The sequence below is a fragment of the Bubalus bubalis genome, chromosome 3 (assembly GCF_019923935.1).
Source record: "Bubalus bubalis isolate 160015118507 breed Murrah chromosome 3, NDDB_SH_1, whole genome shotgun sequence".
In the NCBI taxonomy this organism is placed as follows: Eukaryota; Metazoa; Chordata; class Mammalia; order Artiodactyla; family Bovidae; genus Bubalus; species Bubalus bubalis.
This window is the reverse complement of record NC_059159.1, coordinates 48,473,903-48,498,987: the sequence shown is the minus strand read 5'-3', so window position 1 is coordinate 48,498,987 and position 25,085 is coordinate 48,473,903. Positions and strand designations below refer to the sequence as shown.

At 38.2% G+C, this 25,085-nt stretch overlaps 1 protein-coding gene across 4 annotated transcripts in view; it reads right to left on the bottom strand.

The window, feature by feature from the left end:
- The window catches only part of AP2B1 (adaptor related protein complex 2 subunit beta 1), a 108,815-nt gene that overhangs the window by 66,343 nt on the left and 17,387 nt on the right, over positions 1-25,085 (bottom strand). For all 4 annotated transcript variants that reach the window (XM_006056221.3, XM_025281093.2, XM_006056223.3 and 1 more), the window contains exons 6-12: positions 13,007-13,197; positions 10,743-10,964; positions 10,090-10,210; positions 9,862-9,957; positions 2,919-3,034; positions 1,586-1,751; positions 253-351 (exon numbers count right to left, since the gene is read on the bottom strand). In XM_006056221.3, coding sequence (XP_006056283.1) covers positions 253-351; positions 1,586-1,751; positions 2,919-3,034; positions 9,862-9,957; positions 10,090-10,210; positions 10,743-10,964; positions 13,007-13,197 — 1,011 coding nt within the window. The remainder of the gene's footprint in view (positions 1-252; positions 352-1,585; positions 1,752-2,918; positions 3,035-9,861; positions 9,958-10,089; positions 10,211-10,742; positions 10,965-13,006; positions 13,198-25,085) is intronic.

The following is a 25,085-nucleotide window of genomic DNA, read 5'->3' as shown; positions in this document are numbered from 1 at the left end:
TATTCTAAGTTCAATTTTCACCAATTACCTTTAAAACAGAAGTCAGTCAACTCATTTAAAAGCCACACAACCAGTTCTAATTCAGCAGAATATGTAAAAGAAGCACTGTTCGGAATTTTTTTTAACAGAATCTAAAGACTGTACTCTTTACATTCAAAACCTCCCCAAATGAACCTTCTTGGGAGAAGTTTTACAATTTCCAAATATTAAAAACAAGACAAATCAACTCCATGCTTTTTCCAGATTTCTTACCTGTGTTGCCAAACTCAAGACCTGCTGTACCAGCTCCTGTGTTTCTGACGGTTTCTTGAGAAACAGCTTCACTATGGCAGTGAGCAGAGTGAGCTGCACCTAAACAAATTTAATAGATAAAGTGAAAGGTATCTGCATTATTCCACACCATCAATTCCAAAGCGGTGTTTCCCCAAACATGACTGACTTACTACAAGGCCTTTCTGGTTTTTATTAAGAGACAAAGGTTGAAAACTCCACCAATATCAACAATAGCAGTCAGAGGTTTTCATCAACTGAAAAACTCACTAGACTCCTATCTCCAAATTGTATTTTTGGCATCAAAAACTGCCTGTTTGTTTCTGACTCAGATAATTATCTATATTTCTTAAAGTACATGCTATAACATGCTGATGGCAATAAAACTGGCTCCTGACCAAATTCCTTATTATTTACTTCCACTGAAAGCTACAATCATTGGAGAATCATTTATGATACTGAGGCAAGAGCCAAGACCATAGAACTATGCCAGATCACAGTCAATTAAGAGTAGCTTGCTGAACCATGGAATTACTGTCTTGTATGTATTCCTTGTCAGGGCCTATTAAAATTACTATGATAGAATACATATATGAACTTCAATTTGCAGTGAGTATGAACACCAGGGGGAAAAGGTTTAATAATTTATCTGCTTCTCTGGGCCTTTGACTCAAAAGGTCTCTCAAGGTATCTCAATTTTGGTAGAGGACAAATAGAAGGTGGGAAGGAAGATTCTTTTCAAAATGCACTTCAAAATGCACATGCCAGCCTTCATGCCGACAAAAACTCCAGCTGTAACCGAGCCACAACCATTACTAACAGTAATGGGGAATCATCTTTAGGTGACAGAAAATTATAATTAACTCTCTCTCTAAGCCAGTAGTTGTCAAAGCATGGTTCTGGAACAGCAGCAGCAGCAGAAGCATCACCAACTTAAACCTTGTAAAAATGAACCATCTCAGGCCTACTGAGTCAGAAACTCTAGTGTGGGTTTCAGCAACCTGCAGCTTTAACAGAGGTTAAAGACCAGTGCTTAGGTGCTTCTACAGCTCATGAAAGTTTGAGAACCACTAGTGTAAGCTGAACAGGCTTGTTCCAACAGAAGTCAGCACAAGTGAAAACGCTCACCCCTTTTCGGAGAAAAATGAACATATGCACACATATATATACACCACACATATACACACTCTATATACACTACATACTATATATATACATATATATATAAGTTCAGACACACAAAACTGCCTAACCTTTACCTTTCCTGAAATCCTCCCCCAAACATCTATTTCATAAGGTATAGAAGAGAACTTACTTGGGTGCTTTCATCATGAAAACCCTCCAGGAAGCTCTCTAGTAACTCATCAGCATTGTCAATTCTTTCAGCATACTCTCCCACAATCCAAATCATAGCTGCTCGAGCGTCTGGCTCATCCAGAGAATCTAAGTTCTCACACAGTGTGGCAATGATACTTTCGTATCTGATGTAACAAAATGGACTATGGTTACTGAGGGCAAAACTGAGAACTGTATTTAACAATGAAGGCTAAAAGCAAAACCATGGACAAGGTAGCCACACTTAATCAAGAAATTTAGAAACCCAGCCCCTCTTTCCTGAGAGTGGTAAAAGCATATCCTTTTTCCAAAAATACCACTTCTAGAATTAAAAAATACATATATATAAAACACTTAATAAACCACTACCTTGTTAAAATATTTCTTCTAATTTTGAGTCTACCACTAAACTAACTTGATTGTAAGTCACTTCATTTCATATAATCTTTAAAGATTAGTCAGAAGCCTCAGCACAATCTATCTCTATGATATCCTATGATATCTCTATGATATCCTAAAATGACATTTAGGATGCTTATTATGATCTGCTCTTTTTTTTTTTTTAATTGGAGGGTAACTGCATTACAGTGTTGTGATTTCTGCCATACAACAATGCAAATCTGTCTTAATTATACATATATCCCCTCCCCCTTGAACCTGCTTATTTCACTCTTTCAGATTCTTTAATTGCTTGCCTTCAAAAGCAAATCTGAAAAAGTATATGTTTCACAAACTAAGAGACCTCAACATGAAAATTTTCTGTGGAGTGAAAATGTAGATTTTGCATATCTTAATGGAAGCAGCTACCATACTTGAGAAAAGGTCTAAAATCCTGATAATTTATCGTTACATGTTCTATAATTTTCTAAAAGTACTAGGTAACATACAAAGTGAATAGTGAAGCTGTCACCTTCCTGGATTTTACAATAGGGTAACCATATTATTCAAACTGAGATATTTCTGAGAGTGAAAAGGGTGCACATTTATTAATTACGTTTGGTAAGAAGCATAAAATGGATTATGCCCAGACATGAGTATCCTATTTAATAGTAACTTCATCACCAAAGAACCTGGTTAACTTTAAAAATATGCCAATCGACAATGCGTATTCAGAGAGAGCTTCAATTCTTCTAAAAGTGATAAAACAGTAAAAATCAGATTTTAATCCTTGTGCTCACCAACTTACATGTTTCTGATTTTTAATAAAGCATTTAATTATGACCAAATAATTCTTACCTAGCCAATCTCAAAGTGCCTTATTTAAACATTTCCTAAATGATCTGAGGAAGAGGGGCAGAAGTATTTGGACATACTTGTTGGGGTATTTGCGGAAAATGTCCCTGATGACAACAATCGCCTCTTGGACCACATAATTTACTTTGGTTTGGATGAGATCAAGCAACGTGCTCACACAGCGCTCTGCAGATTGCTACAATGAAGAACATAATGAGAAGTCAGGTATCTACCAAATAACACAACCTCAACAAAAAAAAATGGGGGCAGGGGGAGAGAACATCCAGGTACATCAACTGAACTAGATTAAAAGATGAGGCATTTAATCTGATCATACTGTATTAGACACAGGGTTATCTGATGGAGATGTACAGAAGTTCAAGATACACCTCAAATTTTACTCATTACAAAAGAGTCAATTCAAGTGAACAAAATCATCTTGGATAGCCAGGATGACAGAAATGAGAAGAAAGCATAAGTCAAGGCATGAGGAAAGAGAAAGAATGACAGAATACACCAAAGTAGGAGGTCTTTATCTGCAGTTCATAAATGAGCAAGACAGAGGGCATCTTTAAACATCTTGAAATGAAACTGCCAAATTTCATTTGTGCAGAAAAGCATATTTCCCAGGAAAAGGGTCCACAGTTTTCATTGCATTTTCAAAGTTATCTGTGACTCAAAAAACTCTAAGGAAAATTTGCCATCTTTTGGGCTATATAACTGAATGTTTATGGACTTAGATAGATTACAATTTTCCATAGCCTATATGGAAATATAGGCTATATTTCTATAGCTATAAAACATAAAACATATATAAAACATAACTATAAAACAGAATTTAATCTATGTATTAGTCTTTTATTAATGAAAGGAATATGGAAGAATACAAGTGACAAAACTAATGTATTCAAACAATAAATCATAGTTTTTAAAAGAAGAAAGGTAGCAGAAGAGAGATCCTAAAATCCAAGGACTGATTTTTCATATATTATATACTATGATGGGTAATTCCATTATATGCCTCCTGATAAGATGCAACAGGAAGTACACAGCATGACATAAGAGGAGTCCTTACCCAAAACAATGAACACAAATATTACCAAACCTCTAGATTTAACTGTCTAAAGGGGATGAAGGAATGAGATAAACACCACTAAAATACAACCAGACAAATCTAGACTCTGGAAAATTCTACAAGCCTATCCATCTAGTTCCTTCAATAAATGGCAGCCAAATAAATAAGCAAAGACTTAAGATTCATATTAACCAAATTCAATGTGCAGTTCTTTTGAGATTTTGATTTGAACAAGGCAACTGTATTTAGACAGTTATGGAAAATTGAACATGGACTGGATATTTAATGAGATTAAGAATTAGTGTTAGTTGAGTACAATAGGACTTTGTAGAGGACTTATTAAATATATACACTGGACTACTCTAGTAAGACCATATCTGAGATATGCATTAAAATACAACAGTAACGCACTTCCTTGAAAGAGAAGGGAGAGGAAGTAGATCAGTTGGAAACAGCAATGTATTGATATTTATTAAAGACAGATGGTGGGTACATGAGAGCTCATAAATCAATTTTACTTTAGTGCATGCCTAAAAATTTCAGAATATTCCAAGTAATATAATGAAAGCAAAACTGCATCTTGAGGTTATGTATATAAGGTCATATATATGATGATTCTGTATTCTTCTATATAGTTTTTCCATTTTTGAATTACATCTTAATATTTTCAACTAGTAATTCCTGTGCTATTATTACAAGAGCAAAACAGTTGGGAATTTGGAAAGAAATAAAAGAAAAAAAATTAGAAGTAGTAAACACCAAGGAATGGAAGACTAGGAAGTAGGAAATTTAAAATATATAAGTCATGATAAATTATAAAGCACATAAGGGCTAAATTATCAAGTTAGACAGTACAAATAAACCTCTCAGCATAGGACTTGATAAAAAGCAAACATTTACTAAGCCTTAGTTTTAATATTATAATAAAGATAAAGGCTATCTCCCAGGATGCATCAACATTCAAAAATATTTACGTCTAGGATAGCAATTTTCAAGCAAATTCTCATCTCACTTCTGTTGCTTTTGATAAAAAACTACCATTAAAGCAGTATGGCAGGTACTTCCCTGGTGGTCCAGTAGTTGAAGAACCTGCTTTCCAATGCAGGGGATGCAGGTTCAATCCCTGGTGGGGGAACTGAGATGCCACGTGCCAAAGGGCAACTATGCCTGCGTGCCACAGCTACTGCACTTTCATGTCACAACTAAGAGCTGATGTAGCCAAAAAAAAAAAGCGGTATGGCAAAGGAATAAAAGTGAATATCCAGTCACTGTACATAACAAGTAAGTCCAGAAACAAAGGCATTCAGACATACACAATTTGGTATATGATAAAAAAAAGGCAACATTCATAGCTGTAAGGAAAGGATCACATGTTCTGGTGTCTGATCCCCATACTCTTTATCTTTAACCAAACCATTCCCATTAAAGTAGAAAATAATAGTGAATTTTATATAACTTTGAGGTGAACCATAAATTTCTGGGTGTGCCACTGAAGATATTATTGAGAGAAAACGGACAGAACTCACAAGGAAGTGTGAACTTCCATGCATCAAGCTGAGGAAAGAAGTGAAGCAAAAGGCAAGGGAAAGAGGGAAAGATATATGCAACTGAAAGCAGACTTCCAGGGAATAGCAAGGAGAGATAAGAAGGCCTTAAATGAACAATGCAAACAGAGGAAAACAAAAGAATGCTTAAGACTAGCGATCTCTTCAAGAAAATTGGAGATTCAGGGGAACTTAAAATTATGTCCACGTCACCTCTGGGAGGCAAGAATAGGCATAGGAGAAAGCACTGTTCTACTTTTAACTTCTATTATTTGATGATTTGATGGAATAAATACATGTTTTTTGTTTGTATAGGACATGAGTTAGTATCTTATCTTGACCTACACAAATCAGAAATGATTCGCACGCCCTAGAGCTTGTACTCCACAACAAAAGAAGCCACTGCAACGGGAAGCCCGAGTACTCTAAATACAGAGTGGCCACTACTCGCTGCAACTAGAGAAAGCCTACACACAGCAACAAAGACCCACTGAAGCCAAAAGTAAAGACAAGAAAGCGAGAAACACCTTAATCTCAACTTAGCGACTTCAGATCAGTTCAGTTGTCACTCAGTCGCGTCCGACTCTTTGTGACCCCATGGACGCGCGGGCTTCCCTGGCCATCACCAACTCCCGGAGCTTGCTCAAACTCATGTCCATAAAGTAGGTGATGTCATCCAGCCATCTCATCCTCTGTCATCCCCTTTTCCTCCTGCCTTCAATCTTTCCCAACATCAGGGTCTTTTCCAAGGAGTCAGTTCTTCACATCAGGTGGCCAAAGTATTGGAGCTTCAACTTCAGCATCAATCCTTCCAATGAATATTCAGGAATGATTTCCTTTAGGATGGACTGGTTGGACCTCCTTGCAGTCCAAGGGACTCTCAAGAGTCTTCTCCAACACCACAGTTCAAAAGCATCAATTCTTCGGCGCTCAGCTTTCTTTATAGTCCAACTCTCATATCCATACATGACTACTGAAAAAACCATACTTCTGACTAGACGGACTTTTGTTGGCAAAGTAATCTCTCTGCTTTTTAATATGCTGTCTAGGTTGGTCATTGCTTTTCTTCCAAGGAGCAAGCGTCTTTTAATTTCATGGCTGCAGTTACCATCTACAGTGATTATGGGGCCCCAAAAATAAAGTCTGTCACTGTTTCCATTGCTTCCCCATCTATCTGCCATGAAGTAATGGGACCAGATCCAATAATCTTAGTTTTCTGAATGTTGAGTTTTAAGCCAACTTTTTCACTCTCCTCTTTCACTTTCAAGAGGCTCTTTAGTGCTTTGCTTTCTGCCATAAGGGTGGTGTCTTAATGACTTAGTGACAATCTCTCACAAACAAAATCAAACAAATAAATAAATCTCTCTCAAACAAAATTATTTTATTTATAAGAAAAGGAGGGCCAGTATTTATTTTCTCCTTAAAGAAACAAGTGTATACTGTAAATATATACAGCTACAATTTGTCAATCATACCTCAATAAAACTGGGAGAAGGGTCGGGTATAGAGTAAAATCTATTAAAAAGGCAATTAAACAAAAAAGTATAGACAAAAAGCATTAAAAAAAAAACAGTACTATGAGATTTCTTTTTCAGTGCTCTTTATCAACCCAACAACTTATGCTTACCTCTAACCTAAACAACTTAATATGACAAAGTTATAGTTTTTTCACCTCAGGCTACTTAAAGCAACAGAGAGACATCTGTACCTACAGTCATGATTAAAAAAAAAGAAAATTCCAACTCTTAACAATACCCAAAGTTTACAATAGGCCCTGTTCTCTTAGTTAAGCACCAAACCAAAATTCTTTTTTTCTCATCTGTCATATCCTTGAAACCAGCTACACATTAAAAAACAGTCAGGTGCCCTGAGAGGAAGCAGCAGCTCAGTTTGTAAGTTACAGAGAAAGTCTATTACAATTGTGTTGCTGGTTCTTGCCCTTGTCCCACAGATAGGCCAGTTAAAAACAAGCAGTCATGACCTCTCCTGCCCCAGTAACTGTGTCTGGACTAGGCAACTCTCCAACTAATAACTTGCATGATTGCAACAGTTCTAGGAAAAGTTCTCAAGCAAATCCAAGTAACTTGAGATAAGGGAACACTAGCAAAAAGGCAGGATTCTTGAAGGTTGATCTTAAGCTTCCAGAGGAAGTTCATTCCTCACACACTCTCATATTCCCACCAGGGCACCTTGAGTCAAAGGAAGAAATTAAGGGCCACCAGAAGCTCATCTCTTTCAGAAAATGATGGATAACTCCCGTTAGTTACAGTAAACAGTACTAACAGCCTCTAAGAATCTAGAGGCTTTAAGAACACTTTCCAGTAATTCCAGGGATAAAAAAAAAACTCTTAACTTTGGAATGAGAGTTTTTAGAGAGCAATGTCAGAGAGGTTAATAAGGCAATGACATTCAGGAAGTGAAAAGCACAAAATGACTCTTCTGCCATCAGAAAAGTTCTGAAAATTGTCTATATTAGTACCCTAAGTAGGCGGCTACTGCTCAGTGAGAAAAGAAAAAGACAAAAGTTAAGTATGTGAAGTGTGGTGGTAAAAAAAAAAAGACAGAACACATCAAGATCCAATAAACAGACTTTTTGATTTCTCAGATGGGACAGAAGCATGTGTATTAAATACCTGAAGCCTCTGAACTGGCAGAACCAGGAGTAGAAACCAGGATGAATTAACTTCTTGTTATAACAACTAGTCTACTAAATGACTTATCAGTGGTAACTATATGAAATAGCACTGACAAAAATAAAAATAAGGAAGGCCAATTAGGAACTTGGCTTTCAGAGACACTTTTCACTGACACAGCATCTGTTTCCTTCTGATCCTATGAAGCACTGGTTGTACTGTACAAATTACTTTAGAACTATCCTTGTGAAATCATATGGTCTGACTCCAAGCATTGCACACAGTCCAGTAGTAAGAACAAATATGGAACTCTGAATCTACAATATCACTGTGAACAGAAGCCATCATTAATTTCAACAAATTTCTGAGTGAGGAAAAATAAATGGAGGACTGATGAAGCAGAGTAATGTAAGTTGCAATCCTTAATATCTATGGGAAGATTTCAATCAAGCTAGAAAAAATCTGCCCTCTAAGACCACAGAGACACTCTTCCAGAGGACTTAACAAGTTACAATCAACTCCCTGTCCTAAAGCAGAAACTTGCTAGTCAACAGCCCTACCTACATGCACAGAAATCCTGACAACTTTCCTGTTATCTCATTTTTAATGTAAGTGGGCAGCTGTTTACTATATACATGGTATGTGTGTGCTAAGTCACTTCAGTTATGTCTGACTCTGTGCGACTCTGGACTGTAGCCCACCAGGCTCCTCTGTCCATGGGATTCTCAAGGCAAGACTACTGGAGTTGGTTGCCATGGCCTCCTCCAGGGGATTTTCCCAACTCAGGGATCAAACCTGCGTCTCTTACATCTCCTGCATTGGTAGACTGGTTCTTTACTACTAGCACCAACTTATGCATCTTAATGAAAAAACCATATACAGACATGCAACCATCACTGTAAAATATTCGAGATAATTAAATTCAAACTGTAGAAACAAAACCAAAACTATAATTCACATCCCCAGAGATTTAAGAAACTATTGCAACCACAAAAAAAGAATGCTATGAAAAAGTACTGACAACAAGAAAGAGCAATGAAGGGAGGCTGTATAGAAAAATGGTTGTGCAGAAAATAAGAAAGCAGCCAGTCAGACTGGAATAAGCACTTCAAAGACAGAGGACTGGAAGACAGAAGGGCCTAGAACAAAGGAAAAGTTTTATAAACTTGATATTATGCTTGAAAAACTGGAAGAAGATAGGAGTGCAATGAAGACATAATGAAATTTAAAAAAAAATAAGGCCATTATAAACTTCAGGAAAAAAACCAAGTCTCTGTAAGGAAGAAAACAGAATCATTTGTATTGTGTAGTTTCTACTTATTTATAGGCATAATATGCATAATAAGTTTTGTAAGACTCTAGTTGATAGAACAAGAAATAAAGGTATCTCAACTTACAAAGATAATATAGGAACAAAAACCTCATGATGTAACTACACGGGAGAACAGAAGGGGAGAAATAGGAGTGATGGAGTATATGAACTAATTTATCTCATAGCAGAAAAAGTTAATAGACAATGTCTACAAATGGCAAATCAATAAATAAAAGCGTAAGAATAATAAAGATATGGAAGTTATTAAAATAACTGTAACTATGAACAGAGTTATAAACGATTCCCTTAGGAAAGAAAGAGATCAGGGATAGCTGCTTTTCATTAAAAATTCCTGAATATTTTAACAATGTGCTTTATTAGTCTGATAAACTTAAAAATGTATTTTAAGGAAAGAGTAAAGAGAATACCCAGAATTCTATACTACCAAGGAACACTCACCTCCACCTTGATGGCACACCGCCCAATGGCTCGCACAGCTTTGCGCACAAAGTCAACATCCACCTCTGTGGCATACTCTTTCAGTTCAGCCAGAACCTGTTAAAGATCCATGAAGTGAACAACCATTAAGGATTCTCTGACAACAATTTTCAGGTCTCGGTATTTCTGAAGATCAGCTCTTAAGATCTAAATTACTAGATCTTAACTTGAATCTACTTAAAGTCTGACCTGAGCAATGTTGGCTTGGGATGCCAAACGAATCATGATGTCCAACTTCTCTAGTTTCACATAGATGGGATCATTGTACTTCACAAAGAAAACTTTTATTTCCTGCTTCAAGATTTCAGGCCTGTGATGAACAGAAATACAGGTAAGGAAAGTGAGGTATATATTGATGTATCTTTCTGAGTCTGCATTAATACCCAACCTGTGCTTCTATCCTCTCCATCCAACACACCCCACTCAGGAAAAAAAAACTCAGAATCTTTCTCTACATCCCTCTAACCAGACCCATTTAGCAGACTATTTTTATGCTTTTTAAGGGGTAAAGTATATACTGCCAAGAAGAATCAGTGGACGAACAACCTGATCTAAACTATGGCCTGAACCATATTAAACAGATACTAGCTAGCATACTAACAGGTCCTTCAGAAAAGAAACTAAATTATAAAGCAATATCAGGCATTCACTGTATTCATTCACTGTAGGAACACTCTAAAATCAACTGTCAGCCTCCTGACCCTGGGAAAGTTGCTCTACCATAAAATACTTTTATTTCTACACATTAAACAAAGCTTAACACAGTCCTTTTAAATACTGATATCATTAAGCTTAATTCAAAATTACAAACACTTTAATCATCAATTCCTTTTTTTCCCAACCTTTTCTGAACAATTAGGTTGATGTTCCTCAGGGCGACGTATTGCACCTCTGGCTCCCCAGACAGCAGAGTGACAAGTGGAGGGGCCAACTTCTTCAGCAGCATACTGTAGTAGTCAGAGTCCTTGGGCAGCAACTCTAAAAATTTCATTAGGACTTTTACTGCTGAAAGCACCACTGCTGAGTTGGCATGAGATAACCGGGGAGTTACCCGCTCACAGATGCTGAGGGCAGAAAATGAAAATTAGTATCTTAAATTACAGTTTCTGTGTTCAATCCAATCTATAAGGTAATGCTGTCAGAGGTCTCATGGCCCAAGTATCAAGAAATTAGAGAATCAGTTAGAAAAGTCAAAACTCCATGCGTAGGTAAATTTGGGATTCATCACTGCAGACGCCTCATTCCCAGCAAACTACAGGCAGAGCAGGGATACGAGAAGACTTTAGGAAACCAGCAATAGGGACGTTCAAACTGGAAGGAAAATAGCCAATACCCCAAACACTTGAAGCTCACACCATTTACCTTCCTGTTTTATAGTTCTTTCTGTCTCCCCATATTATGTAAGGGCTCCCTGCCTCATAGCCCATTTCTCCTCAACCTATAGGAAGTCAAATTAAGCATTCTGAGAGTTATTTCACAATGAAAGATATCAACCAACTGTAGCTGATGTTTCATTATAAGATGCAGGAGGAGATGGACTGACAGGGAAAACTACCCAACCTGCCGTCTTCAGGATAATAAGGAAATCTTGAAGAGGGTTTTTGGTTGTTAACAACAACCAAATCTTGGAGAGGGTTTTTGATTTTTTAACAACAATACCACTGCAATATTCACCCAACCTCATCCCCTTCTCCTCCTCCCAGTCACCTATACTTAAATGTCTCATAAAATATAGGATATTAAATTATCTGTTGAGGGTTCTCCAGAAATTAACCTAATTTTGATAGCTCTTGGGCAACATGGTTGGCTAGCTGACTCAGTTAAGGATACGAGATTAAGTGAAGCTGTGTTTTTCTCCCTTCTTCCTATATCTACTCAGCAGACTTCCTGCCCTTCTTTAGGTCTTTATACAAATGCCATCTTCTCAAGGAGGCCTTCCCTAACCACCTAGTATTTCTTAGATCTCTCCCTTACTTTATTTTTCTTGTTAGCACTTATCATCATCTGACCTATTATATACTGGATTATATACACATATTATATATATTTCTGCTCTATGCCTCAGAAGAGATTTTCCATAAGAGCTATGATTTTAGTCTGTCCCGTGCTGTATTCTCAGAGCCTAGAACAATGGCTGGCACACGGCATGGGCTCAAAAAAAACATCTGCTGAGTGAGTAAGTGTGAGACGTCAATGACCAAGAGAAAATAAAATTGTATGTAAAGTTCTTTCCAGGAGACATTTGTACTTTCAGTGATGGAAAGAAACTATCAGGGTGAGTTTTGGTTAAATCCAGAAGGAATGATTTCCCAGACAAATGAAGAACATTTATATTATAGCAGCTCAAGCTTCAGCCAGGCAAGGAAGGTTCCTTACTACCTACCATAGTTAAAATGAGCCAACATTTCTTCAGAATTACTTTGCCAGAATCACAGTGCCTATATGCACAAAATGCTCAATAAAAATTGATATAACTCCAATTCTGTACACCAAAATGTATGTATATGTACATGAAATTTAGCAGTCAGTATCTGCTAGCCAAAAAAAACCCTGCAATACTGAGGTGGTAGAGAGCTAAGCAGAACAATTCAGGTGCGCCTTTCAAATGTTCTCCAAATATGTAATTTCCATACCTAATGGAAGACATCATACATACTGCAGGCTCCAATCCACTTTCTCTAGTGCTAAATTACAGGTATAAGGCAACTCACTAACTCGTATCAGGCTACATACTAAGTATCTTAAAGAATGAGAATGGTCACTACAATGAAAGGCACTCACAAACCTTTGCCAAGTGGCTAAGAACTGCTGTATGGGAGATGTGAGAAGGTGATAAGGGTGATTTTTGCAGACTGTTTTAAGTGTGCTGCTCAGAAAAGAAATGACAGCTACACATCTCCTCTTAGTAAGAACTATTTTCGCATGGCTTACTCTGCTACCTAAAATGTTCCTAATTAGAGAAAAAACCACAGGGATAGCAATATCTATCCCATAAGTCACTGTTTTCCTTATTCCTAACATAACAGACCCTTATTCTAATACAGACACACCAGAACTTACTGAACCAGGCAGGGCTCCTAGATGCTACCCAGAAAACCAGACTGACCTCTGAGCCTCCCGGTCATCTTTAGGATTGTAATTAGATAAGCAGTCCAGGATGAAAATCTGGCCCCATTCGGTGCACTCATTCAGGGCTGTCAGTAGCTTATTAATGTTCTGTGGATTCAGATCGAGTAAGTTGCTGTTGGGGTGAGACTCACTGATTTCAGATAGTGCTGCTACAGCATTAGCCACCACCTGGGAAAAGAAGCAGATATGACCTTGATTTGTCAGGAACAGTACAACCATTTCTCTGAATCACTTCACAGACCTTAATTCATAACTGTTCCTGAACATTTTACCTAGTCATATACAAACAGGTAAACTGCTTTCAAAACAACTATTAAACCACTACCTTGTGGTCGGGCAACCCAGAATTAAAACAATTCACACATTAGCAGAGAGTCACTCATGGTTTACTATTAAAACATTAATTTCAATAGTACTCAAACCATCAATAAAACTAAGACAAATAAACAGCTATAAAAGCAGTCAAGTTTAGGGACGTCCCTGGCAGTCCAATGGTTAGTTCACACTTCCAATGCAAGGGGCATGGGTTTAATCCCTGTTGGGGAACTAAGATTCTGCATGCCTTGTGGCCAAAAAAAAAAAAGCAGTGAATTTTAATTTTGAAACATACATTAGGCAACAGAAAGAAGAATCGAGGCCAAATAATTTTATGGGCGTATGGCAGATAGGGAGTGATCAGTTCAGTTCAGTTCAGACTCTGTGTCCAACTCTTTGTGACCCCACGGACTGCAGCACGCCAGGCTTCCCTGTCCATCACCAACTCCCAGAGCTTGCTCAAACTCATGTTCATTGAGTCGGTGATGCCATCCAACCATCTCTTCCTCTGTCATTCCCCTGCTCCTCCTGCCTTCAACCTTTCCCAGCATCAGGGTCTTTTCCAAGGAGTCAGTTCTTCACATCAGGTGGCCAAAGTATTGGAGTTTCAGCTTCAACATCAATCCCTGCAATGAATATTCTGGACTGATTTCCTTTAGGATTGACTGGTTTGATCTCCTTGCACCAAGAGACTCTCAAGAGTCTTCCCCAACACCACAGTTCAAAAGCATCAATTCTTTCGCGCTCAGCTTTCTTCATAGTCTAACTCCCCTTAAGTGTCAGAATAAGAAAGTGTGACCCTGAAACCCTAGTTCACTGTAACATGATTTGGGAAAGCACATAAACTCTGTGAAGTTCCATTTCCTCAACTAAAAACTAGAGATAATTTAATCCACCTCAGAGATGAGCTTTAGTTTGAGGATAAAATCAGATGACATATAAGTGCTTTCTACAAAGCTTTAAGCAAAGTTAAGGTGGTAACGGCATGTGGGATCTTAAGTTTCCCGGCCAGGGATTGAACCCACGTTCCTTGCATTGGAAGCGAGGCATTTAACCACTGGACCACCAGGGAAGTCCGAAGCTATTGATTTTAATATCCACATCACTTGAGTAGTCTGAAGATTATCCCAGCATTTTACCTAGAAGATTAAATTCTAGAGAATATGATTTTTTAAATCAAATAATACACTTCTGACAGTACCCATTATTATGTAAAAGTTAATGATGCCACAAACAGAAATCACCTTCAGCTATAATCTAGTAACCAGGTCAAAAAATTCCAAGATTAAATAAACCAATGGTTCACTTGGTAAATATGGTTATGGATATAATATGTTGTTATTAAGACAAACCATGAAGGATTATCTAGTTCACCTATCTATCACATGGCAGCATGCATGAGGTTCTTTTCTGACAATTTTTGTTTACCAACCACACCATTAAGCAAAGGCTTTCATGAAAATTAAAAAGCATGAAGAGTGAAATAATAATCTCCATCATCTCAGTGCTTTACATGCAAGGAAAAGACATATTTTCCCCATATAATAAGCCTGATATATTGGATGACAGGATAAAGGATCAAAATGTCACACTGGAAGACCAAATACTTGTTTTCCTTTCTTGCTGTCAACACATGCCCACTCTTGACCAGTTGGTCCAAAACAAATGTCCTGTCACTGACTTTCTGCCAGTTTCCTTTTCTTGTCAAAAATATTTAAATATAAGGTCTGTTAACAGGAAACGTAAAAGAAAAGGGGAGAATTGGGGGAATTACAAAAACCAATGGAGAGCAAAGAGAACAGAAGGATACTGAACAGGATGAACAATTTAGAATTCCTCTGCTATCATCAAACATAATTGGGAATTGGTAAACCAAGTATATAATGCAGCTAATGAAGTGTATGGTCTGGTGGTAAAATAGGCAATTTTCACTTATCACATTAAAATAAGAAAATAAAGAGGGAAAACTAAATCTGATTAAAAGATCCAGAGATCAGATTACAGGATTATGTTTAGAAAAGTCTGCACTGGGAAAAGAGGTCATTGCCAAATGGTCACGGAGCCAATGGCTGACCAGAGGAGATGCACCCCAATAAGAAAACTCTGATGCTGGGAAAAGAATGAGGGCGGGAGGAGGAGGGGACGACAGAGGATGAGATGGTTGGATGGCATCACTGACTCAATGGACATGAGTTTGGGTAAACTCCGGAAGTTGGTGATGGACAGGGAGGCCTGGCATGCTGCGTTTCATGGGGTCACAGGGAGTCGGACACAACTGAGCGACTGAACTGAACAAAACTGTACTGCTGTTCCTCTAAATCCCTTCTATTCTATTAATACCTTTCCATTTTCATCTCCTAATCTTCACATTCACACTGCTAGGTTTTTAGAAACATACTGAGGTGGATCCATAAAGGGTTGCCTAGAGTTCTCCTGGTCAGTAAGCCACACTTCTCTTACACTAATAAAAACTTAAAATGAGCTAGTCACACTGAATCTCAAGGAGGCAAACATTAACTTCAAGACAGTATAGCAGGATTATATAGGACAATTCACTTGTCCTTGCATCTACGCTACAAAGGAACACATCCCATAACATCAAAAAAAAAAAAAAAACAACAAAAAAACTGTTTTTAGTTCACCTTACCTCCCAATTACAGTCAATTCTGTTCTTTGGGAGACTGCAACTAAATATCTCACCTTCATCCCTGTAGACCTAATGTAATATGTATCCTTTATAGACACTAAACACAAATATAATCATACATGCAAAAGCATGCACACACATGTATGTATATAAATAAAATCACACTCAATACTAAACAAATCTTTCTCTGCCCTAACTACACACTTCCCTTCAATTTGACAGCTCCACGTGAACCCCTGAAGTCTGCTAAATTCTTTTTAACATTAGCAACTTGTGTTTTGACTTACCTTATACTATATTTAATAGAATTGGATAAAGAAATAAAAGACAGCAATAGCTAAAATTTACTGAACACTTACTATGCCATTTACCCTTAGCAACTCTAATGTAGTTGCTATCAAAATCAACCTATTACAGATAAGGAAACAGGTTTTAAAAATGAATTTATAAATAGAGAAACTCAGTGACTTGCTTAATCAACACAGCCCAAAGAGAGAAAATGCTTGAATATGAACACATGGCCCGTATCTGATGATGGAGATTATTATTTCACTCTTCATGCTTTTTAATTTTCATGAAAGCCTTTGCTTAATGGTGTGGTTGGTAAACAAAAATTGTCAGAAAAGAACCTCACGCAGTAAAGAACCTCTGGCCACCTATATTTATAGAAGTCCCAAGAGCTGTGAAAGAAAAATCAAAGTTGGGCAGGATGATATAATCAAAACATTATTTCCTGGCAGATTTATACAAGGAGAAAAAGGTATTCTCTTACTTTATATATTTCAGAGCTAATCACATCCTAGCAGTACTTAACGGCAAGATTTACCATATGGCTATGAAACCCGACTTATAAGCTACCCCTATCGTATACACAGAAATTCTAAGGGCATAAATTTGACCTCACTTTTTCTTTTTTAAAAAGTAGCAAGCTGGAGTGGTGGATATGAGTAAAATAAAAATGATCCTGTAAAAAGAATGCTATAAGGAAATCTACTCACTGGGAGTGGAGTATCACAGATAGAGGTTTTTTTAGGAGGAATCTCTCACACATTTCCTTGTCCCTTGGAATGATTTCTCTAATTTCACTCACTTTCCTGGTTCCAGAACCCAAGAAAGACAGCACTTCTCGGTACAGTGACTTCCTCCTGTTAACTAAATTACTATTTAAAAGACTTTCATTCCTAGCTATGACCTTCAAGGTCACACACTCTGAAAAAAACGCTTCAATTCTCATATTCAATTTACACTCCGTTTGGCTGCTGCCCCTTGAAGACTTGAATTGAAAGCAGTAGAATAGCTAAGCAAATCTATTATAATGAAATATACAGGTGATTTGTATATTTTTATCCTCCTGAAAATCACCAGCAGTTCAAAACCTCACTTTCTTCTTTATGGAGTTGCCTGAAATAACATGTTAAAGCACAAGGCATTTATTCTAAACAGGTTTCAGACATTATCATCTCCAAGGATATGACTATATGCTGCTGCTGCTGCTAAGTCGCTTCAGTCGTGTCCGACTCTGTGCAACCCCAGAGATGGCAGCCCACCAGGCTCCCCCATCCCTGGGATTCTCCAGGCAAGAACACTGAAGTGGGTTGCCATTTCCTTCTCCAATGCATGAAAGTGAAGAGTGAAAGGGAAGTTGCTCAGTTGTGTCCGACTCTTAGCGACCCCATGGACTGCAGCCTACCAGGCTCCTCCACCCATGGGATTTTCCAGGCAAGAGTACTGGAGTGGGTTGCCATTGCCTTTTCCATATGACTATATGGTACCAGCTAATTTTACAGCTCATGCTTTAATCCAAAGACACTGTCCAGACTGTCAACTAATAATACGCTGATTATATGACATTCTAATGTTCTGTTTTCCCATCTTCTCCAGAATGAGAAAGTTGAATGAATACACTTACCTAGTAGAGTCAACACATCCTATTACAGCAACAAAGTCTGAATACATAGTAACAAGATTTAAAAATTAGACTCAGTGAAACTCATTACTTATGTGAGTAGCTTAAGATGTGTTCTGATGAAATGTAAATAAGCACAAAGCCAAAACACTACAAATAAATGTCTACATATGTACAAGAGGCACTCCTAAGAGTTAAAAGGCAGAGAGTTACTTGGTCCACAGGCCCTAAAATCACACAAAAGAATGCTGCAACATGAACAAAACAAAAAGTTCATTATCACACCAGTTATCTCCTCCTCTTTTTGAGAATAAGTAATCCTCTGCCAAATTAGAGCCTGAGATCATTTTAAAACGGACACTAAGAAATGAACAAGCTGGGATCTTTTAGCACAAACTGAATTACAATATAAAACAGATCCAGTTTTCTGGAAGCTGCCAACAAAAACTGTTCTAGTTATATCTTTGAACAATTCTTTTAAGAGTAATTCTGCAATGGTGTGTTAATATTGTAGATAGACTTAAGCTTCCATTTGTAGATATGCTGCCCTCAGAACCCCCTAAAAAATAATGTCTGGCTTTAAATAATGTATACAAAAAAAAATTTTTTTTTAATAAAATTGCCACTGAAATATTAACCTTTCTAAAATCATTAAAAACCAACACCACGACTGATATACAGTAAGGAAAAGTTTGTTATATTAAGGGCTTACTCTATATCAGATTGATGGTAAACTGCTTTGCAAGCCTTCTGTCCTTTATCTTTCACAATGATCCTATGATAGAAACACTGTTTATAATCTCCATTTTGTAGATGACGCTACTGAGATGTTCGGGAAGACCATCAAGCTAAGAAAGGCAGACCAGGATACAAACCCAAGTCTGAATGATTCCAGAGCCTGAGTTTTAACCTGCACGCTATAATACTGGGAAAGAAAAAAAAAATCATTTCACAGTCACAAAGCACTTTTCTGTTTTGAGATACCTTGGTAAACAGTGAGTCAACTCTTATCCAAAGTAAGTGGGGAGCGCTTCTGAAGGTACTAGGCTCTGAGAACTTTAAGGACTCAAAGGAGCCACTTCCAGAGAAGGCAAGAGCTTAGGGACATCTGTGAAATGGCTGTCTCACTTTCATGTCATTTCAAATGTCATCTTTAGCAATACAAAACATTTTTAATCACTGTTCTAAGCACTTTACATGTTCTAATTCAATTACTTCTCACAAGTCTGTGAAGTAAATTCTATTATCCTCCTCCTACAGGGCTGAGTTGTATCTCCCCAAAATTCACATTTGAAGATTTGAAGTCCTAACCTCCAGAAACCTCATGTGACTGTGTTTGGGGATCGGGTCTTTAGAGAGGAAATTAAGTTAAAATGAGGTCATTACAGTGGACCTTAATCCAATATAACTGGCGTCATTATAAGAAGAATAAATTTGAATAGCCACCTAAGGAGGGAGGATCATGTGAAGAGAAGGGAGATGCCCATCTACGGGCCAGGAAGAGAGGCCTTAGGAGAAGAAACTAAGCCTACTGACACCAGAACTGGGAGAAAATAAACTTACGCTGTTTAAGCCGAAACAAAAAAAGTGAGTCAACTCTTTATAAGAGGAAGTGATTGAATGCAATTTGGTATGCTGAACTGAATGCTGCAATAGCAAATGGACATCTGTTTTGAAACAGGTGAAATAAAGCCTGCACTTCAGTTTATAATGATGTACCAAAGTTAATTTCTTAGTTTTGACAAAGGTACCGTAATTATATTTTAATATTGAGTAAACCTGTGTGAAAACAAGCATATGAGAAGTTTCTGTATTGTTTTTGAAACTTTAAGTCTAAAAATCTACCCCAAAAAATGAGATTAAAAAAAAAAAAAACACCCTAAGTTAGAAATAACTTTTAAAATAAAAACTGATTATGATTAAAATCTCTAAGGTAAGAATACACATAAAAAGATCTTCACAAAGTTTATCATAAAGGAAAACAAAAATTGTTTCCTTCCTCTGTAAATAAAGACAGAAAAGCACTAAGATCAACCAGTGGGCAGGCACGCTTCTAACTAGGCAGCTGCCATGATTCCACTTAACTCAACCACACACATTACTTACCAGGGGCATCCAGACAAAGACTGAACATGTTACCTGCTACATCACTCCTACCCACTGCCCACCACACATACTGATACTCTCCCACATGCCTAAAATTTGACCAGTTCTGAAACTCCTCCATGGACACTGGGCATGAAGAGCATTACGCATTTCAAATTTCACTTCTGTATAATATTCTAAGTTTACAACTCTATTTATTAATCTAGGGATAATAAGTAGTAATGTAATTAAAGTACTAAATTGAGGTTATTAATAAACAATTTTACAAAGCCCACAAGGACAATAAATATATTCTGACAAAAATCCTTCTCAAATTTGCAAAGTGATCTAGAGAGACTTGAGTTTTTCATTATTTACCATCTCAGACTGACAGCAAACCTCCACAAACTAATGGCCTAAATAAAAATTACATTAATTGGAAAGCATGTCATGTTAGGTTTATTCCTCAAGAATAGCTGCTGTTCATAAGAAGGAATGAATCTGAGTCAGTTCTAGTGAGGTGATCAACCTAGACCCTTATAGAGAGAGAAGTAAATCAAAAAGAGAAAAACAAATATCATATATTAATGCATATATATGAAATCTAGAAAACTGGTACTGATGTACCCCTTTGCAGGGTGGGAACAGAGCCTCAGACATAGAGATCAGACTCATGGACAGCAGGGGAAAAAGAGGGTGGGACTAACTGAGAGAACAGCACTGAAATATGTACGTTACCATATGTAAAACAGATAGCGAAGTGGAAGCTGCTGTAGCACAAGTGCTCCACGTGCTGCTCTGTGACAACATGAGAGGGGCGGGATGGGGGGAGGCGGGAGGGAGGTTCAAGAGGGAAGGGACATGTGTATACCTACGGCTGATTGATGCTGATGTTTGGCAGAAACCAACACAACACTGTAAAGCAATTATCCTCCAATTAAAAATAAATAAATTTTTAAAAATTTCCCCAGAATAGCAGCTACTGTTTATTAAGCATTTACTCTGTTAGGCATTATTTAAATTTTCAAATAAATTATTCCTTCATGTTCAAAATAATCCAGTAAAACAGGCATTATTTCCTGCTTTTATTTTTATTTTTCCAGATGAGGACACTGAAGCTCATTTTATATAACAGGCTCAAGGCCATGCTTCTAGTAAGCAGCCACGCCAGGATGCCAAACAGCAAATTTTCCCAACCTTAGCACCACTGACGTTTTGGGATGGATAATTCTTGGCTGCAGAAGACTCCCTGTGCACTGCAGGATGTTTAATGAATCCCTGAACCCTACTTACCAAATGTCAGTAGCAATCTTCCCACCAGCTGTGACAACAAAAAGTGTTTCCGGACACGGCCGCATACCCTCAGGGGAGAATACCGCTACCAGTTGAGAACCACTGTCACGTGGTTCTAACTGCTGGCTAACCCATGGTTAAAATACATACTTTTTCTAAGAAGAAAAGTGCTACTTTTCATAAGAGAGCTTTCCAGAATAAGTTTAAATTAAAAGAAGCTGAGGAAAAAAAAGGAGCTGGCAGTTCAACTAGAGCCTTTGCTAAAGGCCATACTGGGGCAAGTTCTGAGAGCATGCTGCTTGTGCAGAAAAACCCTCAACAAATGAAAAACGTGACTCTGGGGGTGTTGCTGTTTTAACTAATCCAGTAGTTTGTACTTTGGCTGAGAGACCAGAGCAATGGAAGAGGGACATTCCCAGGGCAGTTCTCAGAGTGATGACAGAACTGAGAAGGCTTCCAAGACAAGATCAAAGGGGCTAAGGCATGGAGCCAAAGGATTCAGGAGACCTAAATTCACAAACAAAAAGCAAAGCACATGTGGTGGGGCTGTCCAGGCAAGTCTCGGGGAGCCGATTCCAGTGTAAACATTAACAGAAATTGGAATATCTCAAAATGCCTCTGAGAGAGAAAAGAAAAATTGTAGTAAGAAGGGAAAATCCTAATCTGTGGATAAAAAGCTAGAGAAAAGTCACTATCACCCAAAAGTGTATCCTTCTTGCAAATACCAATTTACGGAGACGGGAACTTTCAAAATTCTGATATGTGTGAAGAAATCATGGGAGTTATCCTCCTCTTGCAGAAAAGTGCTTCCTCTAAGTACACATTTACTTTCAACAAAATGGACTAATAAAATTGGCCTTTAAAGATAAGTTTAGCTCTAATTCCTCAGAAAAGGTCTTACCATATGAATCTGTACAGATATCAAAGGGATCCGTACCTTTTAAATTAATATTGTAATGGAAATTCCCTGGAGGTCTAGTGGTTTGGACTCCATGCTCTCACTGCCAAGGGCCAGTGTTCAATCCCTGGTTAGGGAACTAAGTACACGGTGATGGTATAGTGATGCACTTAGCTACCTTCCTGGTCAGGGAACTAAGATCCACAAGCAAGGCTCTGTCCACCAAAAAAGTAATCAGATTTTAACTGACATTTTACCCTCTGATTTCAAAGTCATTTCTCCAGATGTTCTGGTGCTTTCACATCTAGGATGCCCTTCTCAAGTGAGCTATAGGGAAACCACTCAGGTAGAACCAGGAAGCATCAACTCCTGCAGCGGTTCTGATGGTCGCTGGTGCAGTGCTGCCACCATGCGGGGCAACTTCTGAAAAAGTGGAACCAAATTCTCCCTCAAGAGCAGTAACACTGGACTCATACCTATCATGAGAATAAAAGCGTTCAGGGGATTTCCTTATTAGAACAGTCGTCAGATAATTAAGGCCTTTATTTGTTCAAAATTTTAACCATTTTCAGAAAACCAAACAGTCCTAAATATGTATGTGCATATATATATTTAAATTATATCATGTATATACACACCCACGGAGGCAGTAACCACTGATGGGTACTAGGGCTCAGAACCAGGTTAGAATTCTGGCCACAGTACCACTAGCTGAGTGACGCTGGGATTATTCTTTAGCTTCTCCAAGTGAGAGTCCCTTGGACTGCAAGGAGATCCAACCAGTCCATCCTAAAGGAGATCAGTCCTGGGTGTTCATTGGTAGGACTGATGCTGAAGCTGAAACTGCAGTACTTTGGCCACCTGATGTGAAGAGCTGACTCATTTGAAAAGACCCTGATGCTGGGAAAGATTGAGGGCAGGAGAAGGGGACCACAGAGGATGAGATGGTTGGATGGCATAACCGACTCAATGGACATGGGTTTGGATGGATTCCAGGAGTTCATGGGGTAGCAAACAGTCGGACATGACTGAGTGACTGAACTGAACTGAAGTATACACTACTTGATCGCTATCACAGAATAACCTCTAATTCAGAATAACTTCTAGTTCAGAAGATAGGAGAACTACTTAAAAAAAAAAAAAAAACCTTAAGTAAAAGCACCTATCACTATGCCTGACACAGAATGCACTTTCATCTTTTTAAAATTATTCATTTATTGGCTGCCCTGGGTCTTCTGTTGCTGCGCACGAGGGCTGCGAGTAGAGTGGGGGCTGCTCTCTAGTTGCGGTGCACGTAGTCGTGGTGGATTCTCTTATTGCGGAGCACAGGCTCTAGGCATGAGGGCTCAGTTGTGGTGCAATGGCTTAGTTGCTCCGCATTAAATGGGATGTTCTCAGACAAGTATCGAACTCCTGCATTGCTAGGCAGATTCCCAACCGCTGGACCATCCGAGAAGCCTCTCTTTCTTTCTTAATGGTATAAGGAAGGGCATCATTAGCCTTAGGACCTTCTCAGATGTTTGATTTACTATACCTTCCATTCCACCACTAGACACTGGAATTTACTTCACATTCTTACACTCATTCATTTCTTATCAGCAAAATTTGACCCATCTGATAAAAAGGAGAACCAGCAGTCTAAAAACAGCAATACTTCTGGCAAAAAAACCAGGACATACAGTTTAGATGAAAAGTATGGGTTCAAGAACAAAAGCAGGCATGTGAATATATATGTGTTTATCTCTTAGACCAAGCTTTTCGGTTCTTCACTAAAATAACAAGAATGAAGAGCTCAAACAAATGATTTAAATGTTTACAAAATAAGGCCAAGGAGATCCAACCAGTTCATCGTAAAGGAAATCAGTCCAGAATATTCATTGGAAGGACTGATGCTGAAACTGAAACCCCAGTACTTTGGCCAAAGTATTGGCCTGATGCGAAGAACTGACTTATTTGAAAAGACCCTGATATTGGGTAAGATTGAAGGGAGGAGGAGAAGGGAACAGAGGATGAGATGGTTGGATGGCATCACCAACTCAGTGGACATGAGTTTGAGTAAATTCCGGGAGTTGGTGATGGACAGGGAGGCCTGGCGTGCTGCAGTCCATGGGATCACAAAGAGTTGAACACGACTGAGCGACTGAACTGAGAATAAGGCGGGAGAGAGGTATTCTACTCTCAAGCTTGCGCAGGTATAGTGGGGACCTGAAAATGAATGCCTCCTTAAATTCTGCCTCCTGGGCACCTTCTTAACAAGATGTTGAAGAAAGGAAATAAGAAAAACCTCCTATTTAGAGGGCAGCACGGTCCAACAATTTAATAATCCCTAATGCTACCCTGGGATTTCTTTGGAAGGAATGATGCTACAGCTGAAACTCCAGTACTTTGGCCACCTCATGCAAAGAGTTGACTCACTGGAAAAGACTCTGATGCTGGGAGGGATTGGGGGCAGGAGGAGAAGGGGACGACAGAGGATGAGATGGCTGGATGGCATCACTGACTTGATGGATGTGAGTCTCAGTGAACTCCGGGAGTTGGTGATGGACAGGGAGGCCTGGAGTGCTTCAATTCATGGGGTCGCAAAGAGCTGGACACGACTGAGCGACTGATCTGATCTGATCTGAATGCTAACACTTGTTCTAGGAAAATCTTCAAGATACAGTAAAACATAAGGCATTCCTGAAACAGTTTCTCACAATTCTATTAAGTAGCCTTAAATTTTCTCTAAAAGTTTTCTCAAAGATACTTGTGAAAATCTCCTCAAATCATCTTGATTTGTTGTATAAAAAAAAACCTGTTTTTATACAAGATTATTAAAGGTTATTATTAATTATAATGACACATTAAATTCAAATAGAGACCCATTCATGTGTGATATCTTTAAGTTACCCATATATAAGTAGGGGGTAGGA